Here is a 24,102-nt window from a genome sequence, read left to right as displayed (position 1 = left end):
TGTACACGGAAACACACACACAGGCTGGGGAGGGGGCAGAGAGAGGGAAAGCACCGAGATGCATAAAGTGGGGAGAAGGTACCCACAGAGCAAGAGGGAAGGAGCAGAGACGAGACGTGGGGGGAGGCATAAGTGCCCCAGAGAGGACCAGAGGGCACCTGCACGAGGAGGTAGGCATGAACGCACAGACCACGGGGGGTATCAGGTAGAGACGCCCCAGCACAGGGACAGTAGCATGCACCTACTCACCCAGAGCAAGACAGAAGCTCACAGACTCACACTGAGCCCCCCAGACTGGGACGGGGTTGGGGGCAATCCTGAGAGATGAAAGCCAACCAACCCTCCTGTTGAGAGACCTGGGAGACCCCACCACAGAGAAAACAAACAGAGCCTGTGAGCTTGAGAGCCAGCCACCGAGGCCGGAGAGGGGCTGACGAGCCCTCCCGGCCTCTTTGCCTTGGCCCACTTGCGAGGGGGTGGAGTGGAAAGCACAGTCCCAACGGACTACAGTTCCCAGCAGACACCGCGGCGGACCCTTCCCCCAGGTGCGGCCTTTCACCGCCAAGGCTGCTGGAAAATGTAGTCCCGGGTCTGGGGCAGGCCAGTTGAATTGGTGTGCCTACGTCTGTGTGTTTGGAGGGGACTGAGCCCCAAAGCTTCGTAGGCTCCCTCGGGGAGCCCTGGCGTCTCTTCGTCTCTGCAGGCTCTTGGGTTTCCGGTACTCGGTCCAGTTGGATGTCGGGGCTCCCCGTGGCTCCCCCAGCACCGCGGCAGTACCCCCATGCTCTGCCCGCGGCCCCCAGCCCCCGCTCCGACCCTCGGCGGGCGGCCTGCCCCTTTAAGAGTGGCCCCGCTGACATCACGGCGGTGGGGGGTGGCTGGCCCGGCTCCCGGCTCCGCGGCGGCTGCAGGACCCGGCTCCGCTCTGCGCCCGCCTGCTGCTCCGGGGACCCCGGCCCGGGACGCCCCCTCCCGCCTCCTCCAGCCGCCCAGACCCCAGGCTCCGCCCCAGGCCTGCCCAGAGCCCCAGTCCGCATCAGGGGAGCCCCAGGATTGCCCCTGCTCTCTCTCCTTCACAGGGTCTCTTTCTCTCTCGTCTGTCTCTTTCCCTGGCTCAAGGTCTCTGGGTCTCAGCATCTCTCAGCCCGGGGCCTCTGAGCGTCTCCCTGTCTCTCTCTGTCTGTCTCTCGGACCTGTCCACTTCCAGAGCCCCAGAAGCTCTGAGCCCGAGGGCAGCGGGGGTCTTAGACTTGATCTCTGCCTCTCCTCTCTCTGTCTCTCTCTCAGGCCAGCTCTGTGGGTCCCCCAGTCTCCAGACCTGCGAGTCTCAGAATTTCTCAGCCTCGAGGTCTCGGTGGGACTTGAGCTCCTCCGCTCGGGCTCTCGGCCTCTCGGTGTGCCCCTGCCCCTCTCGGGCTCTCTGCCTCTGTTTCTATTCTCCTTCCCTCCCTGCCTCCCCCATTCTCAAGGCCCGTCTCCCTCCCTCCCTGCAGCCTCCCCCTCCCCTCCCGCCCCTCCCCTCCTCCGCAGTAGCCAATGAGCGGCCGCCGGTCCCAGCTCCCGGCGCCGTCCGCCGAGTGAGGCCGCGGGCGCGGGGGGTGGGGGGTGGGAGGCCGGGAGGGGGCCGGGACGCCGGGCTCCGGGGCGGGGGCGGGGGGCGCGGGCACCGGCGACCCCGGTGGCGGCGGTGGCGGCCGGGGGAAGCCGCGGAGCCGGTCATGCGGCTGCGGGGCCCGCGGCCCGGAGCGTGCGCCCAGCCCTGAGCGAGGTGAGCGAGAGGGGAGGGTCTTGGAAGGAGTGGGGGCTCCCCCGGAGGTGGCGGGGAGCCGGGGGTGGGGGCTAAGAGGAGCCCGAGTGGCCCCGGAATGTGGGATTCTGGCGGTCAGGACGCCTGAGTTCGGGAGGCAATGGAGGGGTGGGGGGCATTGGGCCTAGGGAATCCAGGAGCACCGGGTCTTAGGGTCCTGGAGTGGGGCAACTCTACTCTGAATGTCCGAGTCTTAGGGACCGTGGGCTCTGAGGAGGGTGCAGGCCAGGTCCTTGGGGGAGGCGATCCCGGATGAAGCGGGGAAGGCCCAGGCCCGGGGAGGGCAGGATGTGTCTGAGAAGGGGTCCCCAGAAATGAGGAATACGTTCCCCAGGAGATCGGAGGGAGACGGAGTTTGGACTTGGGGCTTGGCGAATGGGACCCCCGGGATCCGAATGCCTGAATCCAGCAGAGGCTGCGATATATAAAGAGGGAGAAGAAGGTGGCTCCAGGCCTGGGGGAGGGTCCCAAAGGAGGAAGGGCTGGAGGAGAAAGAGGAGATCCGGGCGGGCCATTTGGAGTGGGGCGGAATCGGAGCCAAGAAACGGGGTGGGGGTGGGGGGCAAAGGGGGCGGGGGGGTTGGTCTTCAAAGGGCAAGTGAGAAGGGTGTCCATGGACAAGGTCCCAGCTGGGAGTCCAAGGAGCCATGGTGGGGCGGTGGGGGGAGCTGAGGTCAGCTACCTGGGACTCAGGCAGTCAGGGTGACTGGGGTTTTGATGCTTGTTTCCGAGCTGAGCGGGCTGGAAAAGGAGCCGGCAGCTGGCGGTCAAGCCCTGGAGCCTTGGGACGGGGGATGGGAGGAAAAGCTGGTCAGAGCTCTGCCAGACTCGGATTCCTGACTCCTCCAGGAGGCTGGGGGTGGGGCCTGGCGGGATGGGGGCTCTGGACGCTGAGGTGTGTGTGCGTGTGCATCTGGGGTCTGGGATGATGAAAGTTGTCTGACTCCAAGATCCTGGCCTGGGGTAGTTTTAAAGGCTCCAAGAATTCTGATTAGAGAAAGGCGAGTCTCAAGTCCTGGCTGCATTGTTGGGCAATGTTTAGGGTCTTAACCTTTATGGTGAAAAAAGATGATGGGATTGCTGGTATTCCGGGATGTAGAGAGGTCTTTGGCTGAGATAGGATGGGGGATCCCAAGTTGAGTCCCCCAAATCATGGGATTTTGTGGTTTATGGAAAAGTTATGGGGTTGGGGAGCCAGGGTGGTAGATAAGACATTAGTAGCTCCCTAGTTCGAATCTCTAGATCCCTGCTTGGAATTTGGAAGGCCAGAGCTATGAACTGGGGATCTCTTGTTTTGAGGGCTCAGGGTTAGAGAGGTCAGAGTTCCAGGCTAGGTGTTAAAGACGGTCTGTAATTGGAAGTCCTAGCATGGAAATTGGAGTCCAGAATCTCTGGTAGGGAATTTAGGGATATTGTGATGGCACATAAAAGAGATGGAAATCCTGGACTTCCCGATTTGGGATTTTAAGGTTCAGAGCACTGATCCCTAGTTTCAAGGATGGTCTCGAGTACTCTGGTTAGGGTGCTGGGTTGGAGGGGAGGGGGTCCCAGATCTTGGTTTTGACATTCTGGAGTCTCTCGCAAAATATAGGCTCTAGGTCTCGGGGTCCCAGGGTTCTGGGATCCAGTAGTCTGAGATGGAGTTCCAACATCCCAGGGTCTTGGGCCTGCCTGGATCTCAGATGGTGGGGGGATTAGAATTCTGGAATCTTAGAGCTGAGTCGTGGGCCATGATCTCAGATTGGAGTACCAAATCAAGGTCAAGTCACAGGATCTAAGTTAGAAGGTCATGGGTCATGGTCCTGGTATTAGAATTGGGTGTTAAAGGTCAAGATAAGAGTCCAAGGGTTTAAACTTAGATGGGGACCTCTACTCAGGTCTTGGTTAGTGGGTCCTTGGTTAGTAGGACCCTTAGTTAGGGTTCTGGTTAGTGACCCACTTGGGAGATTTCTGGTAATTATTTAGCAAAGTCCAAAAGAAAGGGGTCAGGGTGCCAGAAGACAGGATTGGGGGGATAGCCTGGTTCTAGTGTTGAAATGCCTGATCTGTGTAATAGTTTCTGAGCTTAGGCTCAAGGTTAAGGATTCTGGTGAGGGCTGGTCCAGGGTGAAGGTCTCGTCTCTGGTCAGGGCATAATGGGAGGGTTGGAGGGCCTGGTTCTGACTTTGAGAATATGGAAGTTGAGTTTCTAGGCAGTCAGGATATTTGGGACGTAGGTCCAGACACATGGTTGGAACTAAGGTTTCATCTCTAGCTCTGGGCTGTAGGTGTTAGTTGGAAATCTTATCCTGGGGTCAGGGATCTAGTGTGGAATCTGTCATCAGGACCCAGAGCAGAACACAAGTGTCAGGCTTGGGAAGACCAGTCCTGGGGCTGGAGGTCAACTGTTGATGTCACCTGTCCAAATCCAGAAATGGGGTCATGGGCTAGGGCACAAATGTCAGTTGAGAAGTTTCAGTTTGAGAAATGGTGTCTCTGGCTTGGATTCAGTGTCCCTGGTGGCTGCATGGGGTTGGGGGGGACTCTCGTTAGTCCTATCATGGCTCTCCAAGGCAGGGGCTTCCTGTGTCTCAGGCCCCGCAGGGCGCCCCCCGCCGCTGAGAATGAGTCACTGCAGCAGCCGCGCCCTGACCCTGCTAAGCAGCGTGTTTGGTGCGTGTGGCCTGCTGCTCGTGGGCATCGCAGTCAGCACTGATTACTGGCTGTACATGGAGGAGGGAACGGTGTTGCCACAGAACCAGACCACGGAGGTCAAGATGGCACTGCACGCTGGCCTCTGGCGAGTCTGCTTCTTCGCAGGTACAGACCCCACCTGTCCTCCATTCAACTGTCCCTGCTTTGCCCGGGACCCAAGAGTCCTTATCCATAGTCCCAACTCTTGGGTTCCAGAAACCCAGAAACTGATCCTGTTTCTCTCCTGGAGACGCAAATTTCTACCTGGAGACCTGATTCCTAGCCCTTTATTTCCAGATCCAAAAGTCGCGATGCTCACACGATCCCCAAATTCCTAATCCCTTGCGAGTCCCCATCTAGAAGCAATAGTCTAGCATCAGAGCTTGTCCCCTGCACAGTTCTGGTGTTGAATGGGCAGGATAAAAAATTCATGCCCCCCAGTGACCGCGGAGACCCTTCTAGGAATCCCCCCCTCCCCATCCTCTTTAGGGATTCAGGAGTCCTAGCCCATTGCCCCTCCTCATGGGGACCCGGGTTCCAGCCGCGTCCTCCAACCACGGGTCTTCAGGGGAGCTCGAGAAGGGAGCTCCCAGACCTCCTGTGCAGCCCCTTCTGTGACCCCCTGTATAGACGGGAACCCCTGGATGAAGCCTCATGTACCCATCCCGAGGTCTCCCTACTGTACCACCTGCCCCTCACTGCCTCTCCAGAGCTCAGGAACCTCTCATGCAGCTTTGCCTTCTTGCCTTATCCCCAGGCCGGGAGAAGGGTCGCTGTGTGGCCTCGGAATATTTCCTTGAACCAGAGATCAACTTGGTGACGGAAAACACGGAGAATATTCTGAGTGAGGGGGAGCTGGGGGCCTAGACAAAAGGGGGCAGGAACTAGGGGCGAGTCCTGGGTCGAAGGGCAGCCCCAGAAAGGGAGGGGGGTGGGAGGGAAGAGGTGGAGGCCAGAAGGAAGGCGGAGGTGGGGTAAAGAGGACGAGCCAGGTTGATGAAGCGGGCGGGCGGGGCAATGAATGGGTGGAGCCCACAGGAATGGGGCGGGGTCAAACCAAAAGGATGTGGCCTGGGTGAAGGGGTGGGGTCAGCAATGGAAGTATCAGAAAGGGGAGGAGCTGCATAAAGGGACGAGTCCAGGGGAATGGGGAGGTGTCATCTTCCCCAGGGTCCCCCCTCACCCCTTGTTTCACCCTTTACCCCTCCCTCAGAGACGGTGCGCACGGCCACTCCGTTCCCCATGGTCAGTCTCTTCCTAGTGTTCACCGCCTTCGTCATCAGTAACATCGGCCACATCCGCCCTCAGAGGACCATTCTGGCCTTCGTTTCTGGCATCTTCTTCATCCTATCTGGTGAGCCCGAGGAAAGGACTTAAAGCCCTTTTTTTTTTTTTTTTTTTTGTTTTTGGTTTTTGGTTCCAGGAACCTGTGGTTCCCTCCTCCATTAAGAAAGTTACTTCCTTGCTGTGTGATCCTAGCAGGGTTGCAGAGCCTCTCTGAGCCCCACTTTCCTTCTCTGTGAAATGGAGATAGCAGCACCCATTTCACAGCTTGTTGGGAAGACCCAGTCGTGGGTGCTGATTAGGTACCAGGCTCTGTCCTAATACTCAGGACAACCCCGTGAGGGAAATGCTATTAATAGCCTCATTGTACAAATAGAGAAACACTCTCAGAGACCTGAAGTCATTAGCTCAGGTTGGTGCAACGAGGGAGAGTTGGGACTCACGCTCGCTGTTCACCCCAGAGGCTGTTTTTTAACTGCTCCTGATATTTTAGCAGTTAACATATTCCAAGGCTCTTTCTTTTCTTTTTATGATTTTATTGATTTATTTGAGAGAGAGAGGGAGAGGGAGCAGGAGCAGGAAGAGGGGCAGAGGGAGAAGCAGACTCCCCACTGAGCCGGGAGCCAGAAGCCAGGCTCCATCCCAGGACTCTGGGATCATGACCTGAGCCGAAGGCAGAGGCTTAATTGACTGAGCCACCCAGGCACCCTCTTTATTTTCTGTGCAACATTTTATTTGAAAATTTTCAAACAGAAAAGTGGAAAGAATTTTGGAGTGAGCACCCAGGTACTCACCACTTAGTGTCAACCATTACCTTATGACTAGACTATCTGTCAATCTGTCTATATTTCTGCGTAGCCATCAATCCGCCTTATCATTATTTCTTTATGCAGTTCAATGTGAGTTGCAGGTGTATACTTCGCCCTCAATACATCACCATGCCTGTCATTAGCTACTTCTCAGTATTTGTTTTTGTTTCTTATTTTTTTCTTTTGAGATACGAGGCTCTTTTGTATGTGTGATCTCACACCTTTCCCTTAACATCTCTGTCACGGAGTTATTATTAGCACTCGATAAAATGGGGGCACCCAGGCCCATAGTGGTGCAGGGAGTTGCCCAAGACAGCAGCATGAACCGGTGCTGTGGGACCGAGTGTCATGAGCTCCAGAGCAGAGTTCTTTCTCAGATGTTACCCACCTCCAATGTCAGCACTGTCTGGTCCAGTTCATTCCCTCTCCAGTCAGGTCAGGCCAGGTCAACCCAGCCCTGACACATTTCACTCAGCAATCCAGTCCGACTAACACTGGTCCCTTCTGACTCCATTCTGCAACCCAGTTCAAATTAATTCAACATCATTTCGTTAAACTCTATTCTAATTCTTATCATTCAGTGGATAATTTTATGAACAAACCCCGCTGATGTCTCATTTCCATTCTGTCCCCTGGGGCCTGCACTCGGATTCGTCTTCAGAGTTGGCTACGCAAAGAGTTGAAGATGGATCTTTGACAATCTCCAGTCTCATCCCTGTTCCTCACTCAGCTAAACCTCCCCCATGCCTCCAACCTAACCTGATGAGACCTTTTCCAGAGAAACCAGGGTGCAACCTCCCTGTAAACTTGAATCACAGCATGCAGAGCCAGACACTGAGCTAAAATAAGACGTGTAGAATATCACCATCCCGGAGCGTCAGAGCAGAAAGGTCTCATCATTTTTCATACAGAAAAATAGTGGCCTAGAGAGAGAGAAAGTGGGACAAGGGTAGGAAGCATGGAGATCTTATTCAATCCACTCAGACCACTAGAAAGAAAATCCCATTGTTTGCTGCTTACACAAGGAGCTGCACAGCTGAGTGGTAGAGGGGTGGTGCACACAGACGGTGTTCTCCTCACAACACCCGCACTCATGCTCCTGCAGTGCCCCAGAACCTGACTTCCCAAGGTCAGGCTGAGGATCAATGGTGCTGTCAGGGCTGGAGGTCAGGCTTGTGATGTAACAATACAGTAATTTGTGGGGGATTGAACTCCACTTCCCTTTGTCGAGTTCACGTTACAGACATGGCAGACATGGCCTGTGTGCCCCACCTCAAGGAGTCCAATCGTGTGCTTTCAAGGTTGTGGGGTGTGGTGGCTGACAATTCATGTTGCTGTGAACCTAGGAAGACCTGGGTTCAAGTTCTTCCCCTTCACTGCATGGGCTACAGCCTTTGTGAAGTTGTCAAGAGGACAAATCTTGGTCAAAGAGTGGCAAACCTGTCTAGGGCCAACTAGTACATATTTCAGGTTTTGTGAGCCATAGGGTTGTAGTGCCAAAGCAACCAGAGGTGAAGCAGTGAGTGTGGCTGTGTCCCAGTGATACTCTATGGACCCTGAAATTTGAATTGTATGTAATTTTTGTGAGCAATGAAATACTCTTCTTTTGTGCCTTCCTCCCCCTCTCCCACTCCTCGCACCATTTAAAAATGTAAAAACCATGCTTTGTTGGAAAACCAGATAGAAACAGGTGCTGGGGCAAATGGTAGTTTGCTGACCCCTGATCTCCATCATAGATGTGGAGGGCTGACCCAGTGCCTGCTAAATACAAATATATGTACATACATAGTAGTAGGGACAGCAACAGCCAGAATAATAAGCACTTGATGGAGTGCCACAGTTTGGGGACATTCTAAGTGCTTTATGCAAATTAAGTTATTTTTTTTTTCTTTACCTCATAAGTTAGATGTCATTGTTACTGTCATTCCCCAGCTGAGGAAACAGAAGGACCCAGGGGTGAAGTTTTTCCAAAGGGGAAGCAGAATTCCTACTGAGGCTTTCACCGTGGCACTATACTGCCCCACCACAATTGAAAATCACACAAAAATGGGATGCCTGGTTGGCTCAGGTGGTAGAGCATGTGACTCTTGATCTCAGAGTTGTGAGTTTGAGCCCCACATTAGGCATAGAGATTACTTTAAAAAATAGGACTATAAGTAAAAAATGAAAAACTTTTAAAAATCATAAAAATGGTGGTGCCTGGGTAGCTTAGTAGGTTGAGCATCCAACTGTTGATCTCAGCTCAGGTCTTTTTTTTTTTTTTAAGATTTTATTTACTTACTTGAGAGAGAGAATGAGTGAGTGAGTGAGTGAGTGAGAGAGCATGAGCAGGAAGAGAGGAAGAGGGAGAAGCAGACACCTCCCGCCCCCCACTTAGCCTGGAGCTCGATGTGGGGCTGGATCCCAGGAGCCTGGGATCATGACCTGAGCCCAAGGCAGACATTCAACTGACTGAACCACCCAGGTGCCCTCAGATCAGGTCTTGATCTCAGGGTTGTGAGTTCAAGTCTTGAGCTGGGCTCCATGCTGGGTGGGGCCTACTTAAAAAAAAATCATAGGGCAGCCCTGGTGGCCCAGCGGTTTAGTGCCACTTTCAGCCTGGGATCGAGTCCCATGTCAGGCCCCCTGCATGGAGCCTGCTTCTCCCTCTGCCTGTGTCTCTGCCTCTCTCTCTCTCTCTCTCTCTCTCTGTCATGAATAAATAAATAAAATCTTAAAAAAAATCATAAACATGAGGAGATTTAAAAGGAGAGGGAAGGGTGATAGTACCAGCATCTTAGATCTGGGAACAGAATAATCTGGTCCAATTGCTTCATGTCCCAAGACTTGGAGAGAGAGACAGGAGTTGCCTAAGGGCTGGTGAATAGTGACATTGGCATTCAATTCTGGAGAAAGCAGGGGGAGGGTTGGGGCAGAGGAGGGAAAGGGTCATAAGCATCCTTCACAGATGGACTAGCAGGAAACATGGGAAATGGGCAAACCAAGGCAGAAGCTTATGCAGTGGTCTGTCTGGGCAAGAGCAGCTGGTGCTTGAGCTGGGGCTGGTGATGGAAAGATAAAGTCAAGTGGATGGCTTTGACAGAGAAGGATATCGACAGAACAATCAATGGAACCAGATGACTGACTGGATATGGTTGGTGAGAGAAGCAGGGAGGAGGCTGGAATGATAATTGATTTTCATTCCTGGAAGAATCCAGGCCATAAGAAGCATGCTTCCCATACAAAGCCCATGCTAACCCTTGACCCTCAACATGTTCTATACATATGCTCATCCATTTGTTCATCAAGCATTTACACAGACATCCTACATGCCAGGCCCTGCACTGAGCACTAAAGATGTAGCTGAATCCTAAGTGGGAGCTCACATCCAGTCAATTACAAAACAGCCTCAATTTCCTGTCAATCAAAAATACACACCTGCTTCATTCCCTTCCATGCTCAGTGGATTCCCATTTGCACATAGAGTACATCCAAAGTCTCCATGCTAGTCTACAAGGTTTTCTGTGATTTGGCTACTGCTCAGATCTCTGACCTCATTTCCTAACCCACTAACACTGTCTCCATGGCTTACAACCTCAGCCACAGTGGCCTCCTGCTATTCCTTGAAAATGCTCATCTCAGCCCCACATGAGGACATTATACTCAATAGCCTTCCCTGCTTGAAGTCTCTTCCTCCTGATACTCAAAGGGCTTCAACTTTCTGTCTTCAGAGTTTTCTTCTCTGACAACAGTATGTAATGTTGCCTTGTCCCCACTATACTATTACATTACACACTTTATATTTGTTTCATAGCTATCGTCATCTTATGCGTTTTCTGTCTCTTACTAGAATGTAAACTACAAAATACATGGGCCTTTACAAGCATGCTCTCATTTGTTTCTGCAGAGCCTAGATGAGTTGCTGGTACAAAGTACACATTGAAATATTTGTATAAGAGAGGAATAATAAAGACAACTTAGGGCATTTTGGGAAAGGGAAGATGCATTAGCTTGGCACAGTAGGGTGGTGGCAAGGGGGGGAATGACCCGGGAGGGCTTCCAAGAGGAGGTGACATCTGAGTAGATGAAGTTGAAAGGGTGAGCGAGGGAGGCTTTTTAGAGTGAAGAAAGAATAGTGCCTTCTATGGAGGTGGAATTCACAGCATGTGTTAATGCCCTAGAAAGCTGCTGAGACAGGTAGAGGCACGTGCAGCTCTCCATGGTCCTGAAACCCTATTGTTCTAAGGCCCAGTTCTTTCTTTCTTTTTTTTTTTTTTTTTAAGATTTTATTTATTTATTCATAGACACACACACACACAGAGGCAGAGACACAGGCAGAGGGAGAAGCAGGCTCCATGCAGGGAGCCCGATGTGGGACTCGATCCCCCGTCTCCAGGATCACACCCCAGGCTGCAGGCGGGGCCAAACCGCTGCGCCACCGGGCTGCCCGGCCCAGTTATTTCTATCCAGCTTGGAATGTAGGTGATTCTTGCCTACTGAGCAATCTTGAAACAGATGTGGGGTGAGGAGGGAGAGGGAGTGGGAGTTGGACTACAGAGAAAGGAAAGGGGAAAGGAAGGAGAGAAAGAGGAAGGGAGATAAAGGGGAAAAGACTATTGTTTTTGGATAACCAGAGTGCCATTATTAAATGTCTAGGAAGTAGACAGATGACAAGAATAACTTACCTTTTGCTACTTTTTAAAGATTTTGTTTATTTATTTATGAGAGACACACACAGAGAGGCAGAAACACAGGCAGAGGGAGAAGCAGGCTTCCTACAAGGAGCCCGATATGAGACTTGATCTTGGATCCCGGGATCACACCCTGAGCAGAAGACAACCTTTTGCTATCTTTAAAATTTTTATTTATTTATTTATTTATTTATTTATTTATTTATTTATTCTTTAACTATTTATTTATTTATTCATGAGAGACACAGACTCAGAGAGAGAGGCAGAGACATAGGCAGAGGCAGAAGCAGGCTCCTTATAGGAAGCCTGATGTGGGACTCAATCCCAGGACCCCAGAATCATGCCCTGGGCCGAAGGCAAGTGTCCAACCTCTGAGTCACCCAGGCGTCCCTCATTTATTTATTTGAGAGAGAGAGAGAGCACAAGCAGAGGGAAGGGTAGAGGGAGAGGGAGAAGCCAGCTGCCTGCTGAGCAGGGAGCCTGACTCAGGGCTTGGATCTAGGACCCCAGGATCATGACCTGATCTGAAGGCAGATGCTTAACCAACTGAGCCACCCAGGTGCCCCTTGCTATCATTTTTACATGATTTCCAATTACTGAAAACAAAAACAAAAGCAAAAAGGAACAGCAAAAGATTCTTTGTCTTTGGAAATATTTGTTTCCTTATCCATCCTTGCTCCTGACTTGCCTTAGCACTGTAATGTGAAACATGGAACCTAAAGGTGAGGTTGGGTGGTTAGCAGGAATCAGATCACAGTCTGGAATGTCAGGCTGAAGAACGGAAAACCTCGTCTGGACAGTAGGGAACTAAGGGAGAGTTTTGACAACAGAAGGATGGAGTTTGTGTGGGTTTTAGAAAGAACCAGGATCTAAAGCAGGGAGATGAGGATTTAAGAGCAATGGTACAAACATAGACAATAAGCCTTAACAGGGTCAGAGGACTTTGATTGCAAGAAGGGGATTTGATTTATGAGAGATACAAGAAGTAAAATAGACATGACTTGATGATTGAGCATCTTTGCTGGATGAGAGAGAATAAAATCAGGATGACTCCCCTGCATTTGACTAGGGTACCTGAGTGAGTGTGGATTTTGAGATTCCTTTGCCCTTTGCTATCTCTTTTCTTTAAGCCTGTTCATCTTTCTACACCTATCTCAGATGATTTCAACTGTGTAACACTTTGTGGGCCCTCTTTTGAATATCCAAATTATGGAATACTAGAAATTCAAAGTGCCACAGAAGTTCAGAGCAATGAAAGGTTGATTCTTTGAGGAAATGGAGGAATGGTGGGATTTAGAAGGGGGTTCAAGGGCAGCCTGGGTGGCTCAGAGGTTTAGCACCACCTTTGGCCCAGGGTGTGATCCTGGAGACCCGGGATCTAGTCCCACGTTGGGTTCCCAGCGTGGAGCCTGCTTCTCCCTCTGCCTGTGTCTCTGCCTCTCTCTCTCTCTCTCTCTGTGCCTCTCATGAATAAATAAAATAAAATATTTTTTTTTTAAAAAAAGAGGGGTGTTCGAAAAGGAGAAGCAACTAATGAGCTTTTCAAGAAGCTCCAGTTGCTTGGTGAGTATACTTATCTATTCAACTGGTGTTTATTATGTGCTGGATCTTGTGCTAGATGGTAGGGGTTCAAGAGGGAACAAGGTAGGCTAGTTCTTTTATCCTGGTGGGGGAAATGTATGATGGGAAGAGTCACAGATACAGATTACATGTTAAGGAATGATAAGAGTTACAGAAAAAAGTAAAGCAGGTTGAGGGGAAGGAGAGTGATGGGGGGCCACTATTTTATCTCAATCACTCCAGTTTCTAATGAAAATCTTGAAACTGATAGCAGAGTGCAATGAGCACTGGTATACATTCCTCCACCTAAATCCTGCATTTTGGTGATTTTTTTTTTTTTTGCCATAGTCTCCCCGCAACCTCCCCCCCAACTTTTTTGGGATTTTATGATTTCACAGTACATCACAGGCATCATGATAGATTGTCTGTAAACACTGTAGTATGCATCTCTTAAGAGGAAGGATGTTCCTCTACCACAACACCATTACCACACCAAGAAATTTTACAGGAATTCCATAGTATAACCTATTCCATTTGCCAACTGTCCCATTGTTTCAAGAATGCCTTTTATAGCTCCCCCCCAAAAAAAATTGGGATTCATTCTTGTTTCACACACAGCATTTAGTTCATGTTTCTTTTACTCTAGTTCCCCACTATTTTTTTTTACAACACTGACTTCTAAAATGTATTTCATTATAAAAATATAGAAAGAATAGTATAAATAAATGAAATCCCATGTATCCTTCCCTCAGTTTCAGTAGTTATCAACATATGGCGAATCTTTTTTTAGTTGTGCTGCCGTATCTCCCTTCTGCACTTCAGTACATTATTTTAAGACAGACTCAGCCATTAAATCATTTTATGCACAAATATTTCAGTATATCTCTGAGAAATAAGTTCTTTGTTATTTAACATTCATCATCATGCCCACACAATTAAGAATGGCTACTTAATATCATTTAATATCTAGTCAGTGTTCAATTTCCCCCTTTGTGTCATAAATAAATGCTTTTTTATAGTTAGTTTATTGCAAATCAGGATTCAGATTCCACTTGTGCACTTAGCTGATAGATCTCTGAAGCCTCTTTTAATCTCTCATAGTGTCTTTCTTATTTTTTCCTTGGCATTTATTTGTTGAAGAAACCTGGTCATTTGTCTTATAGAATTCCCACACTACTGACTTTTCCCACCATGCTCTCGTGTTGTGGTTTCATTCATTCATTCCTGTGTTTTCCTGTAAAACTGTCATTAATCCCATCCAGGTGTGTGGGATTTTGTTTCTGGTTTCTGCTTTTTTGGCAAAAAATACTTCATAGATAGGGGGTGTTGTTGACATCCTACCACATTGCATCCAGAGACATAAGAACGCCTGGTTGTCTCTCTTCTTGAGATGTTAAGGATGACCACTGGTTCAGGTGTTACCAGCTTGACCCACATCACTGTCCTTTTGAAGACTGGAGGCCAGGGTATCATGTGGAATGCCTACATCCTAGATTTGTTCCTCCTTCCTTGAATTCTCTATAACCCAGAAGTTGTCTAGACTAGAGGCTTTATTAAATTCAGGTCAAATGGGTTTGGTAAGCAGATGCAGAGGGCAGTGTTGGTACCATAGCAAATACTGTCAGGTTGTTCTCCGGGAGGGGGACAAAGTTTGAACCCTTGATAAAAGTGGTGGGCTTCAGGGCTGTTCATTGAAAAGGTACATTTTCTTCTTTCCAATTAATAAGTAATTTTCAGGGTAATACTTAGGTACCTTAGGGAGGTAAAATCCTGTTTTGGGGATACCTATTTTATTGACATTTTTTATTTTGGAAAAAAATGTAAACTTGCAGAAAATTTGCAAAAATAGCACAGTGAACTCTCACGTGTGCTTCATCTGGACCAAATTTTCATATTTTGCCACATTTGCTTTCTTTCTCTCTATATGTATCTCTTTATTGTATCTGAGATATTTATAAACATAAATACATGAACTACTTGAACATCAGTTGCAAACACCTCACCCTGCTTCAGCAAGTGTCTCCTAAAAACAAGTGCATTCCCTTTTCTAACCACAGTATAATAATCAAATTCAGGACGTTTGACATTGATACAATATTACAGCTAAAGCACAGTCCACACTCAGATTTCACCAATTGTCCCAATACTGTCTTTTATAGTCATCTTTCCCCCCATTCAGTGTCCAATCTAGGATCATGCTTTGTATGTCCTTGTCCTGTCTCTTTCATTGCCTTTTATCTTTTATGTAGTTCTTGTGCCTTTTTAAAAAAGAAATACCTTTCATGTTGACTTTTTTTGAAGAGTGCAGCCAGTCATCTAGTAAAATGCCCACAGTTACCTTAGGAGTAGATTCAGGTTACACATTTTCAGCAGGAACCCTGCATAAATGGAGTAGTGGCATGCTTGCATGAGGAGGTAATGGTGTCAATCCGCACTGCTATTGGTGATGTTAGTTCTGAGCACTTGCTTGAGATAGTATGTTAGGTTCCTTTACAAAAAAGGAAGCTTTTTAAAAAAATCTCTTTGTAATTAATAAATATTCCAGGAGGAGTTTCTATCGTGCAGTGATTTAGCAGCCACTGATGGTACTGACCGGTATCCTAATACTACTCCTAGTGTTCCAAAATGGGGTTTTCTAAATCTGCTGTTCTATCTACATGTATACCACCAAAAAGAAGAATTTTCTCTTTTCTTTGATTATTTGTTTATTTATTAAAGAATATGTATGTCAGTATGGATTTGCGTTTTTAAAAATTCAGCGTATTATATGCCATTTCTCTTTTTTAAAAAAGATTTATTTATTTATTTATTTTAGAGACAGTGCAGCATGCAGATGGGCATCTGCGCTGGCCGGGGGACGGGCAGAGGGAGAGGGAGAAAAGCAGACTTTCTGCTAAGCATGGAGCCTACCCTGGGGCTCGACCCCATGACCCTGAGAGCATGACCGGAGCCAGAATCAAGAATCAGCCACCCACCTGAGCCACCCAGGCATCCCAATACATGCTATTACTTATATTATTCATTTCAATGTTCAAATTGTCCTTAGCTGGACTATCAGGAACCCCCTTCAAACTAGTCCCTGTATCCTTTTTTGATGTGTCTCCATCATTTTTTTGAGTTTTTCCTCCCTTTGTGGCACAGGTACACTTTTACTGCCTCTCCCCCAGGCTTCAAATTATCTACTTCTTTTGGAAGCCCTAGCTTCTAATTTAGTGGGAGATAGTATCAGAGACCAAAAGCTGGTTGCTAGGTTGGCTCATTGCTGCTGGGGTGTCATACATACTGTCTCTGGGATGTTTCAAGACACAAACTGGAGAATTATGTGCTTGTAAAACAGGAGTTTTTGCTGATGTCCTGTGTCTTCTTCATCTTACCCAATTCTGATCCATTTCTTGCTCTTTTCAGAACCAGAATCCAGCTCCCTAAATATCAGTATATTTGCAAATTTGCTCAACCCCACACTGAGTAAGAACTACCTCCAAACACTCCCCCCCCCAAAAAAAATTTACTAAGTAAAGTTCAAGATTTCTTTGCAGATCTTTTGTCTTTAGGGTAAAATATATAATCAAAATACTGTATTTGTAAGTTACTTGGAATTCTACTTTTACCCCCTCCTGTGGTTGTATTATTCATCTGATATAAAGTTACTTCATTAATTTTTGTTGGTATTCAATTTTAGTTTTTCCCCCATCCTTGTTGATTTTAGCTTTTGAATATATAAAATATTGTCTAAATCATGCAAAAGTATATGTATTCAGAGGAGTGCCGGTTCCTTCCTGTCCTCACTTACCTCCTGTAGGTGATCAGCCTCATTTGTGGTTTTCCTTACTATGTCTCTTTTTGCAAAAATAAGCAGATGCACATATGTATTTTATTTATTTATTTATTTTTGGTTAAAAGCTAACATCCTGCATACTCTTCTATGCATTTTTTTTTTAAGATTTTATTTATTTATTCATGAGAGACACACAGAGAGAGGCAGAGACACAGGCAGAGGGAGAAGCAGGCAGAGGGAGAAGCAGGCTCCATGCAGGGAGCCCGATGCGGGATTCGATCCTCGGTCTCCAGGATCACGCCCTGGGCTGAAGGCAGGCGCCAAACCGCTGAGCCACCCGGGATCCCCTATGCATTTTTTTTTTTTTTTTAAACTTAGTGATATAGTCTGGAACTATCATTGAACTCCACACCAGTTCACAGAGAACATCCTCATTCTTATTTCACAGTGGCACAGGACTCTGTTCCGTGATGTTTTACAGTTTATCCCACTAATCCTCTATGTAAGTTCATGTAGGTCATTTCCAATATTTTGCAGTTACCGGTAATGCGGTGAATTAACACGCGCCTGTGTCTTTTGTGTGGTTGGACAGACAGCTTCAGGGTTTTAAATTCTAATGAATGAGATTGTGTAGCTAAAGGACAGATACATGTGTGGTTTTGTTAGATTCAGCCAGATTCCCCTCCACAGGGGCTGGGCCATTTTTATCCTCATCAGCAACGCATAGGAGCTGCTGTTTCCCCAGCCTCACCAAAAGAATATGATGTGAAGCTTTTTAACTTGATGACCCGATCAATGAGAAATCATATCTCTTCACAATTTCCATCAGCAGTTTTCTTCTTTTTTTAAGAGTTATTTATTTAGGGCAGCCCCAGTGGCGCAGCGGTTTGGCGCCGCCTGCAGCCCAGGGCGCGATCCTGGAGACCCTGGATCGAGTCCCACGTCGGGCTCCCTGCATGGAGCCTGCTTCTCCCTCCGCCTGTGTCTCTGCCTCTCTCTCTCTCTCTCTCTCTCTCTCTGCATCTCTATGAATAAATAAAATCTTTTTTAAAAAGAGATTTATTTATTTATTTGTGATAGACCTAGAGAGAGAGGGGGGCAGAGACACAGGCGGAGGGAGAAGCAGGCTCCATGCAGGGAGCCCGACGTGGGACTCGATCCAGGGTCTCCAGGATCGCGCCCTGGGCTGCAGGCGGCGCCAAACCGCTGCGCCACCCAGGGATCCCCCAGTTTTCTTATTCTAAAGATTTATTTATTTGTTTAAGAGAGAGAGAGAGACTTGGGGGAGGGGAGCATGAAGAAAAAGGGGCAGAGGGAGAGGGAGAGAAAGAAAATCCTCAAGTAGACTTTCTGCTGAATGCGGAGACTGAGGCAAGGCTTGATCCCGGGACCCTGAGCCAAAATTAAGAGTTGACCCCTTCACTAACTGCGCCACCCAGACTCCCTCACATTTTTCTTTTTGAACAAGGAGCTCAGGGGCACCTGGGTGGCTCGGGTGGCTCAGTGGTTGAGTGTCTGCCTTAGGCTCAGGTCGTGACCCCAGGGTTCTGGGATCGAGTCCCACATCACGGTCCCCACAGGAAGCCTGCTTCTCTTTCTTCGTATGCCTCTGCCTCTCTCTCTGTGTCTCTGATGAATAAATAAATAAATCTTTAAAAAAATAATAAGATAAACAAGGAGTCCTTTCTAAAGGAGAGACAAAGGAGGAGAGATATAAATGAAGTTAGAGACATGGAGAAATCTGGAGGAAAAGCATTGTAGTTGGAGGGAACAGCAGGAGCAAAGGCCCTGGGGGCAGAAATAAGCTTGAGGTGCTCAGGGAAGGTGAGGAAGGGTGATCTAAGTAGAGAGAGTAAGGAGAAACTGACCAGGGATGAGTCTGGTGGGGCTCAGACTGCATAGGCATTGCAGTCCAGAGGTAGGCAAAGTTTTTCTATAAAAGGCCAGATAAATAACATTTTCAGCTTTACCAGCTATACAGTTTCTGCCACAACTCTCGAACCTTGCTACTGCAGGTGTCGGCTACACAGTAGCAAAGGGGTGTGGCTAGATGCCCATAACATTTTATTTATAGACCCTGACATCAGGAATCCATGTGCTTTTTAAACTGAGATATTATAAATTACAAAACATAAAGTTCATATAATTCAGTGGTTTTAGTATATTTGCAAGGCTGTGCAGTCAACCCCATTACCTGATTCTGCAACATTTTCATCACCCCCGAAAGAAACCTCATACCCTTTAACGACAGCCAGTGGGAATCTCCCTTCCACCCCACTCCTTGGCAACCACTAATCTACTTTTCTCTCTCTATGGATTTGCCTATTTTCGACATGGCATATAAATGGAATCGTACAGTATGTATCTGCCTTCTTTCTGTTAGCTTATTTTCCAAGTTCATCCATGTGGCAGTATAAATCAGTATTTCATTCCTTTTTTTGGCTGAATAATATTCCTTTATACGGCTATACCACATTTTGTTTATCCATTTAGTTGATAGACACTTGGGTTGTTTCCACTTTTCGGCTATTATGAAAAATGCTGCTACAAACATTCATGCAAAGTTTTTGTGTGAACATATGTTTCCTATTCTCTTGGGTAGAGATACCTAGCAGTGGAATCGCTGGGTCATGTGGTAATTCTATCTTTAACACTTGGAGGAGCTGCCAAATGAAATTCATATACTTTTTACATGCCACAAAATATCATTCTTCTTTTAATTTTTTTCAACAATTTAATTGTGTAAACGCCTTTCTTAGCTAGTAGGCCATTACAAACACAGGAGGTGGGCTGGATGGAGCCCATGGGCCATAGTTTGCTGACCCCTGTGGTAGGCAGTGGAAGGAATTTAGATTTATTCTGGGTGTGATGGGCACACATATGTGTATTTCTAGGATTCTGGGGGAAGATGCTGATAAGGATGACTTAGATTGATGTAGGGTAGGGGACCTCATAACCTCCTTAAGCCACACTTGACATGGCTGCTGTTTAAAAGAAGTTCACCTTGAGGAAGTGATATTTGCCTCTTAAAGTTTCTCAAACCAGACGTCTCCTATCCCCCTTCTCCAATGGCTCTGCTCCCTCAACTGTCAGTTTATAAAAATGGTACCTATGTGGAAGGATCATTGGGGGGTTTGAATAAGTTGATGCATATACAACCCTGAGAACAGTGCCTGGCACAGGACTAGACCTGTATAAGCAGTTGCTATTATTATTTTTAATATTATTATTGATGTTGTTGCTGTTATTATTAGTCTCAACTCAGGCCTCATCCTTTTCCCCCTGGAGGATCACAACTAGTCTCTCACTCCAATCTCTTTCCAGAATCCACCATTCCCCAAGTGTTCTTCTAACACTCCAATCTGACCCTGTCCTTCCTCTGCTCCAGACCTTCAATGGCTCCTTAGTGCCCTTGGCATTTGAGGCCCATCATGGCTGTGTCTCTGCCCCTTTCTCTGGGCACCTGTTTTGTGGCTGTGGCCCATATTTTGGCTATATAGATGGATCAGTTCAGTGCTCCCTGTCCAACCCTTTGGCCATGCTGTTCTCTCTGCCTGTGGTGGTATAACTGTGTACTCTTCTCCTCAGGTCTCATCCTATAGGACCCGGGTGAAGGCCATTCTTCCAGGGAGCTTTCCTTGACTTCCCCTGCCCCTCCCCCTGTCCCTGTCCCTGCCTCTCCCCTAGGTGGGTTGGTCCCTTTTCTGGAACTGAGCTACTACTTTCCTTACTGCACATATCACCATGTATGTGACTAATGACCAATGTCCATATTTACCTTCCCCAATTACACTCTGAACTCCCCAACTGGAGATTAGGGAAGGGGGGCAAACAGGAAGTGGATTCATCTCTGGGGTCTCTACACCCAGCCAAGGCCCAGCATGCAAGGGGCTTCAAAAAATGGAATTTAGTTCAGGACTTAGCAGAGAGGAGAGGGCAGGGGATGGCTGTGAAATGGGGGAGACTGGGACTGGCAAGAGGGACCCAGTGCTAACGGATCAAGGGCACCCTCTGCTCTCCAGGCCTCTCCTTGGTGGTGGGCTTGGTTCTCTACATTTCCAGCATCAATGATGAGGTCATGAACAGGCCCAGCAGTTCTGAGCAGTATTTCCACTATCGCTACGGGTGGTCTTTTGCCTTCGCTGCTTCATCCTTCCTACTCAAAGAGGTGATGTCTGTGGGGCCCAGACATGAATGGGGAGGGGTCTCATTCCTGGATCCAGGAGTTAGAGGAAATTGGGGGGTGTATACTCTGGGTTTTAGAGATAGGTGGTAGTCGAGGGCCTCACCTCTGGGTCCTGGAGGAGCGGTCTGGGAGTTCCCAACTTCTGGGTCCTGGGTGTGGGGAGGAGCTGATAGCCTGGACTCCCGGGTCTGAGAGAGGAGGGGCTGGGGGTCTGGAGCCTTGGGCGTCCTTGGGAGCTCGAGCCAGCCTCTGGGACTCTGATCCTGCGTTGCCACAGGGGGCTGGCGTCATGTCGGTGTACTTGTTCACCAAGCGCTACGCAGAGGAGGAGATGTACCGCCCGCACCCGGCCTTCTACCGCCCGCGTCTCAGCGACTGCTCCGACTACTCGGGCCAGTTTCTGCAGCCCGAGGCGTGGCGCCGGGGCCGCAGCCCCTCCGACATCTCCAGCGACGTCTCCATCCAGATGACGCAGAACTACCCTCCCGCCATCAAGTACCCGGACCACCTGCACATCTCCACCTCGCCCTGCTGAGGCCAGCCCCTCCTCGGAGCGCCTCCACCTCCTCCTCCTCCTCCTCTCCTCCTCCTCCTCCTCCTCCTCCTCCTCCTCCTCCTCCTCCTCCTCCTCCTCAGGGGCATCCGGGCCCCCAGCCGGGCTCCCTCCCTCGGGGCTTCTCCATCCCGACTGGAGGATGCCTCGCAAGCTTTAGCCCCGCCCCGCCCTGTGGCCCCGCCCCTCGCCCTGGCCCCTCCTACTTTCCAAGGGCTCCTCCCCCCTCCGGGCCTTTCGACCTCCGCGGTCCGGTCCCTCGCAGACAGCCCCTCCCCCTCCCCCCCGGCTCCGCCCCTCCCCTGCGGATCCGGGGCGGCGGACCTCCCCACGGTGCGCACCCCGCGCCCGGGGGCCGCCACGCTGCGCCCCACGGCCTCCCCTCTCGCCGCCGGAGCTCCGGGCTGGAGAGTAGGTTCGGCAGCCGCCTGGAATGCCAACCGTTCTCTTCTCCCCTCGGCCCCGACTTCTCTCCTTCCCCGCCCAGTCTCCTCTCCGGAGCTTGGGGGCCCTCGGGTGCAGCGTCCGCAGCTGCAGAGTGGGGTGAGGGGCTGGAGGCCCGGGCATGGTTTAACCTGGTGTCCCCACCACACACACACACACACACACACACACACACACACACACAGAGTTCTCTGCTTCTCCGGGAGGCCCCATTCTTCCTCGCCGGCTGGGCTCTTGGCCTTCTGAAGGTCACCTGCCTTTGAGGGGGCGCCGTCGGAAGGATGTCCTTCCTCTCTCAGCTGCCCTGGGCTTCTCTTTTTCCTCTTCCTCCTTTCTACCCGCTCATCCAAAGCCCCTAGGTGCATCTAGCCCCGCACACCCGCGACAGGGATGGAGACCCTAGGGTGGAGGAAAGTCCTCCGTGCCATTTCCACACCTGTGCCGGCCTCTTCCCCCTCGAGGCCCCGTCGGGGGAGGGAGAGGTAGTAGCGGGGGTCGAAACCCCCCAAACCTCGAAGTCTTCCATTTTCTGGCACTCCCCCTCATTGAGGTCCCTCTTCCCATCTCAGACCCCCAACTCTGGCCTCTTTCAAAGGTCCGTCCGCCCCCTGGGACAGATTTGGGGGGAAGATCACCGGAAACTCGCCCTCCCCCTGATTAGGGCAGAGGGGGTGAGGTAGCACAGTGCTGTACACGGAACCGGAAAGGCCCCCGGGGTGGGGGGAGGGGGGCAGGGCAGGGACGGGGGCTTTTAGTTTGCATCTTAGGTGGGAGGGGGGAGGGGGGACCGCAGCAGTTAACTTGTCCTTACGCAGCGATTTTTAACGAGGCTGGGGGGAGGGGGGCTTGAGGGTGGGGAAGGGATGGGGTGGGGTGGGGGGCCCTGGCTCTGTTATTTGCCGTGTATCATATGTAAATACCGACAGAAACTTCAATAAACTTTATTTCAAACACGTCTCCGCCTGCCCAGGGAGAGGGGATTGGATACGGTCCGTCCAGGTCTCTGCCCCTGGGGTGGGGGCCTTGAGTCCTGCAGAATAAGGTCAGATTGGTCTTTGTTAAGTTGCTTAATCATCATAATTATTAACAGCAGCACTTTATAATTCAGTCCGTGTAAAGCATGTAGGACAGCAAATGACACCCGTCAGGATCAATAAAAATTAACTGTTGGTGTTACCATGACCACTTAGAGTACTCTTACTATTGCTTGCCTTCCTTCTACATTTATTGCCTCATTTGATTTTCTCCCCAAGCTTACTTGTTGAATTTACTGAAGTCATTTTGCAGATAGGGCCATGGAAGTGAAATGACTCACCCAGGGTCACATAGGTAGAAACTGGCAGAGGCAGAGCTGAAAGTAGGTTTCTCTGGTGCCAAAACTTGAGCTTTCTTCCCCCCTTCCGCCCCTTTGCACTGGAGAGCAGTGGTTCTCCTAATGTTTGAATCCATCCCTCTGTTGAGAAATCACTGCTCCATTTATTGCACACCTACTATGAGCTGCACACTTTCATCCCAAACGTGATCTCAGGAGATGTTCCCAGCAGCCTGGTATCAGAAGCTCCCAAGCGGGCCCTAAGATCTGAGATCTCACCTACTCCACTGAGGGGTTGAAAACAGCCTGAGTGTTTAATAAGCTTCTTGAAGTGTCTGGAAAAGGAAACAATGCTAGCCCTTTGGCTCTTTGCCTTTTTGGGATTTAGGCTCTTGGGGGGCAATCAGAACGGCTCCCACAATCATGACCACATTCACCAAGCTATTATTAGGTGTCAGACACTGTGCTAAGCGCTTTCCATGTTGTTAGTTCATTGGATTCTCCCAAACCTGTGAGCTAGGCATTGCAAACAGTCCCGTCTTGTAGATGAAGAAACTGGCACTCTCAGGGAGATAAGATCCCCCAGCTGGTGAGATGCAAAGGAGAATTTCCACCCAGGCCTGTCCAATTCCAGAACCTCCTCTCTCAGCCACCATATTTCAGCCACCATGACTTTGATGCAAACTCATCCTGTGACCTTGAGAAGTCTTTTAATCTCTGGGGTTTTAGTTTCTTTTTCTATAAAAAGGAGGGAGGATGGGCTAGAAGGACTCCAAATCCCTCTGGAACCAGAAGAGTGGTGGAGGCAGGTTAGCAGGAAAGAATAAGATTCAGCAGGAACTGACTCCCTGAGGGAAATATTCTGAGTCATTTCCAATGGTTTCAGGAATTTCTGGAGGTCATGCTTGAGATCTGGGATGGCAAAGATGTTTCAGCTTCTTTGTCAAGACGAATCGATTCCTAGTGGCTGCCTGGAGCATGATATTGAGAAGGATTTTGAATATCTATCTGCTCAGTGGAAGAGGATGT

General features: G+C 49.4%; 1 protein-coding gene across 1 annotated transcript; it reads left to right on the top strand.

Moving 5' to 3' along the window:
- Nucleotides 1–1,672: 1,672 nt before the first annotated feature.
- Nucleotides 1,673–22,950, top strand: CACNG7 (calcium voltage-gated channel auxiliary subunit gamma 7). Its single transcript, XM_038527872.1, has 6 exons — nt 1,673–1,768; nt 4,382–4,606; nt 5,238–5,324; nt 5,694–5,834; nt 20,601–20,746; nt 21,042–22,950. The coding sequence occupies exons 2-6, from the start codon at nt 4,411–4,413 to the stop codon at nt 21,297–21,299; spliced, it is 828 nt and encodes a 275-aa protein (XP_038383800.1). The 5' UTR covers nt 1,673–1,768; nt 4,382–4,410; the 3' UTR covers nt 21,300–22,950.
- The last annotated feature ends 1,152 nt before the right edge of the window (nt 22,951–24,102 follow it).

This window comes from Canis lupus, chromosome 1 (genome assembly GCF_011100685.1).
Source record: "Canis lupus familiaris isolate Mischka breed German Shepherd chromosome 1, alternate assembly UU_Cfam_GSD_1.0, whole genome shotgun sequence".
NCBI lineage: Eukaryota > Metazoa > Chordata > Mammalia > Carnivora > Canidae > Canis > Canis lupus.
Note: the sequence above shows the minus strand (reverse complement) of the source record. Positions and strands in the feature narration are given on the sequence as shown.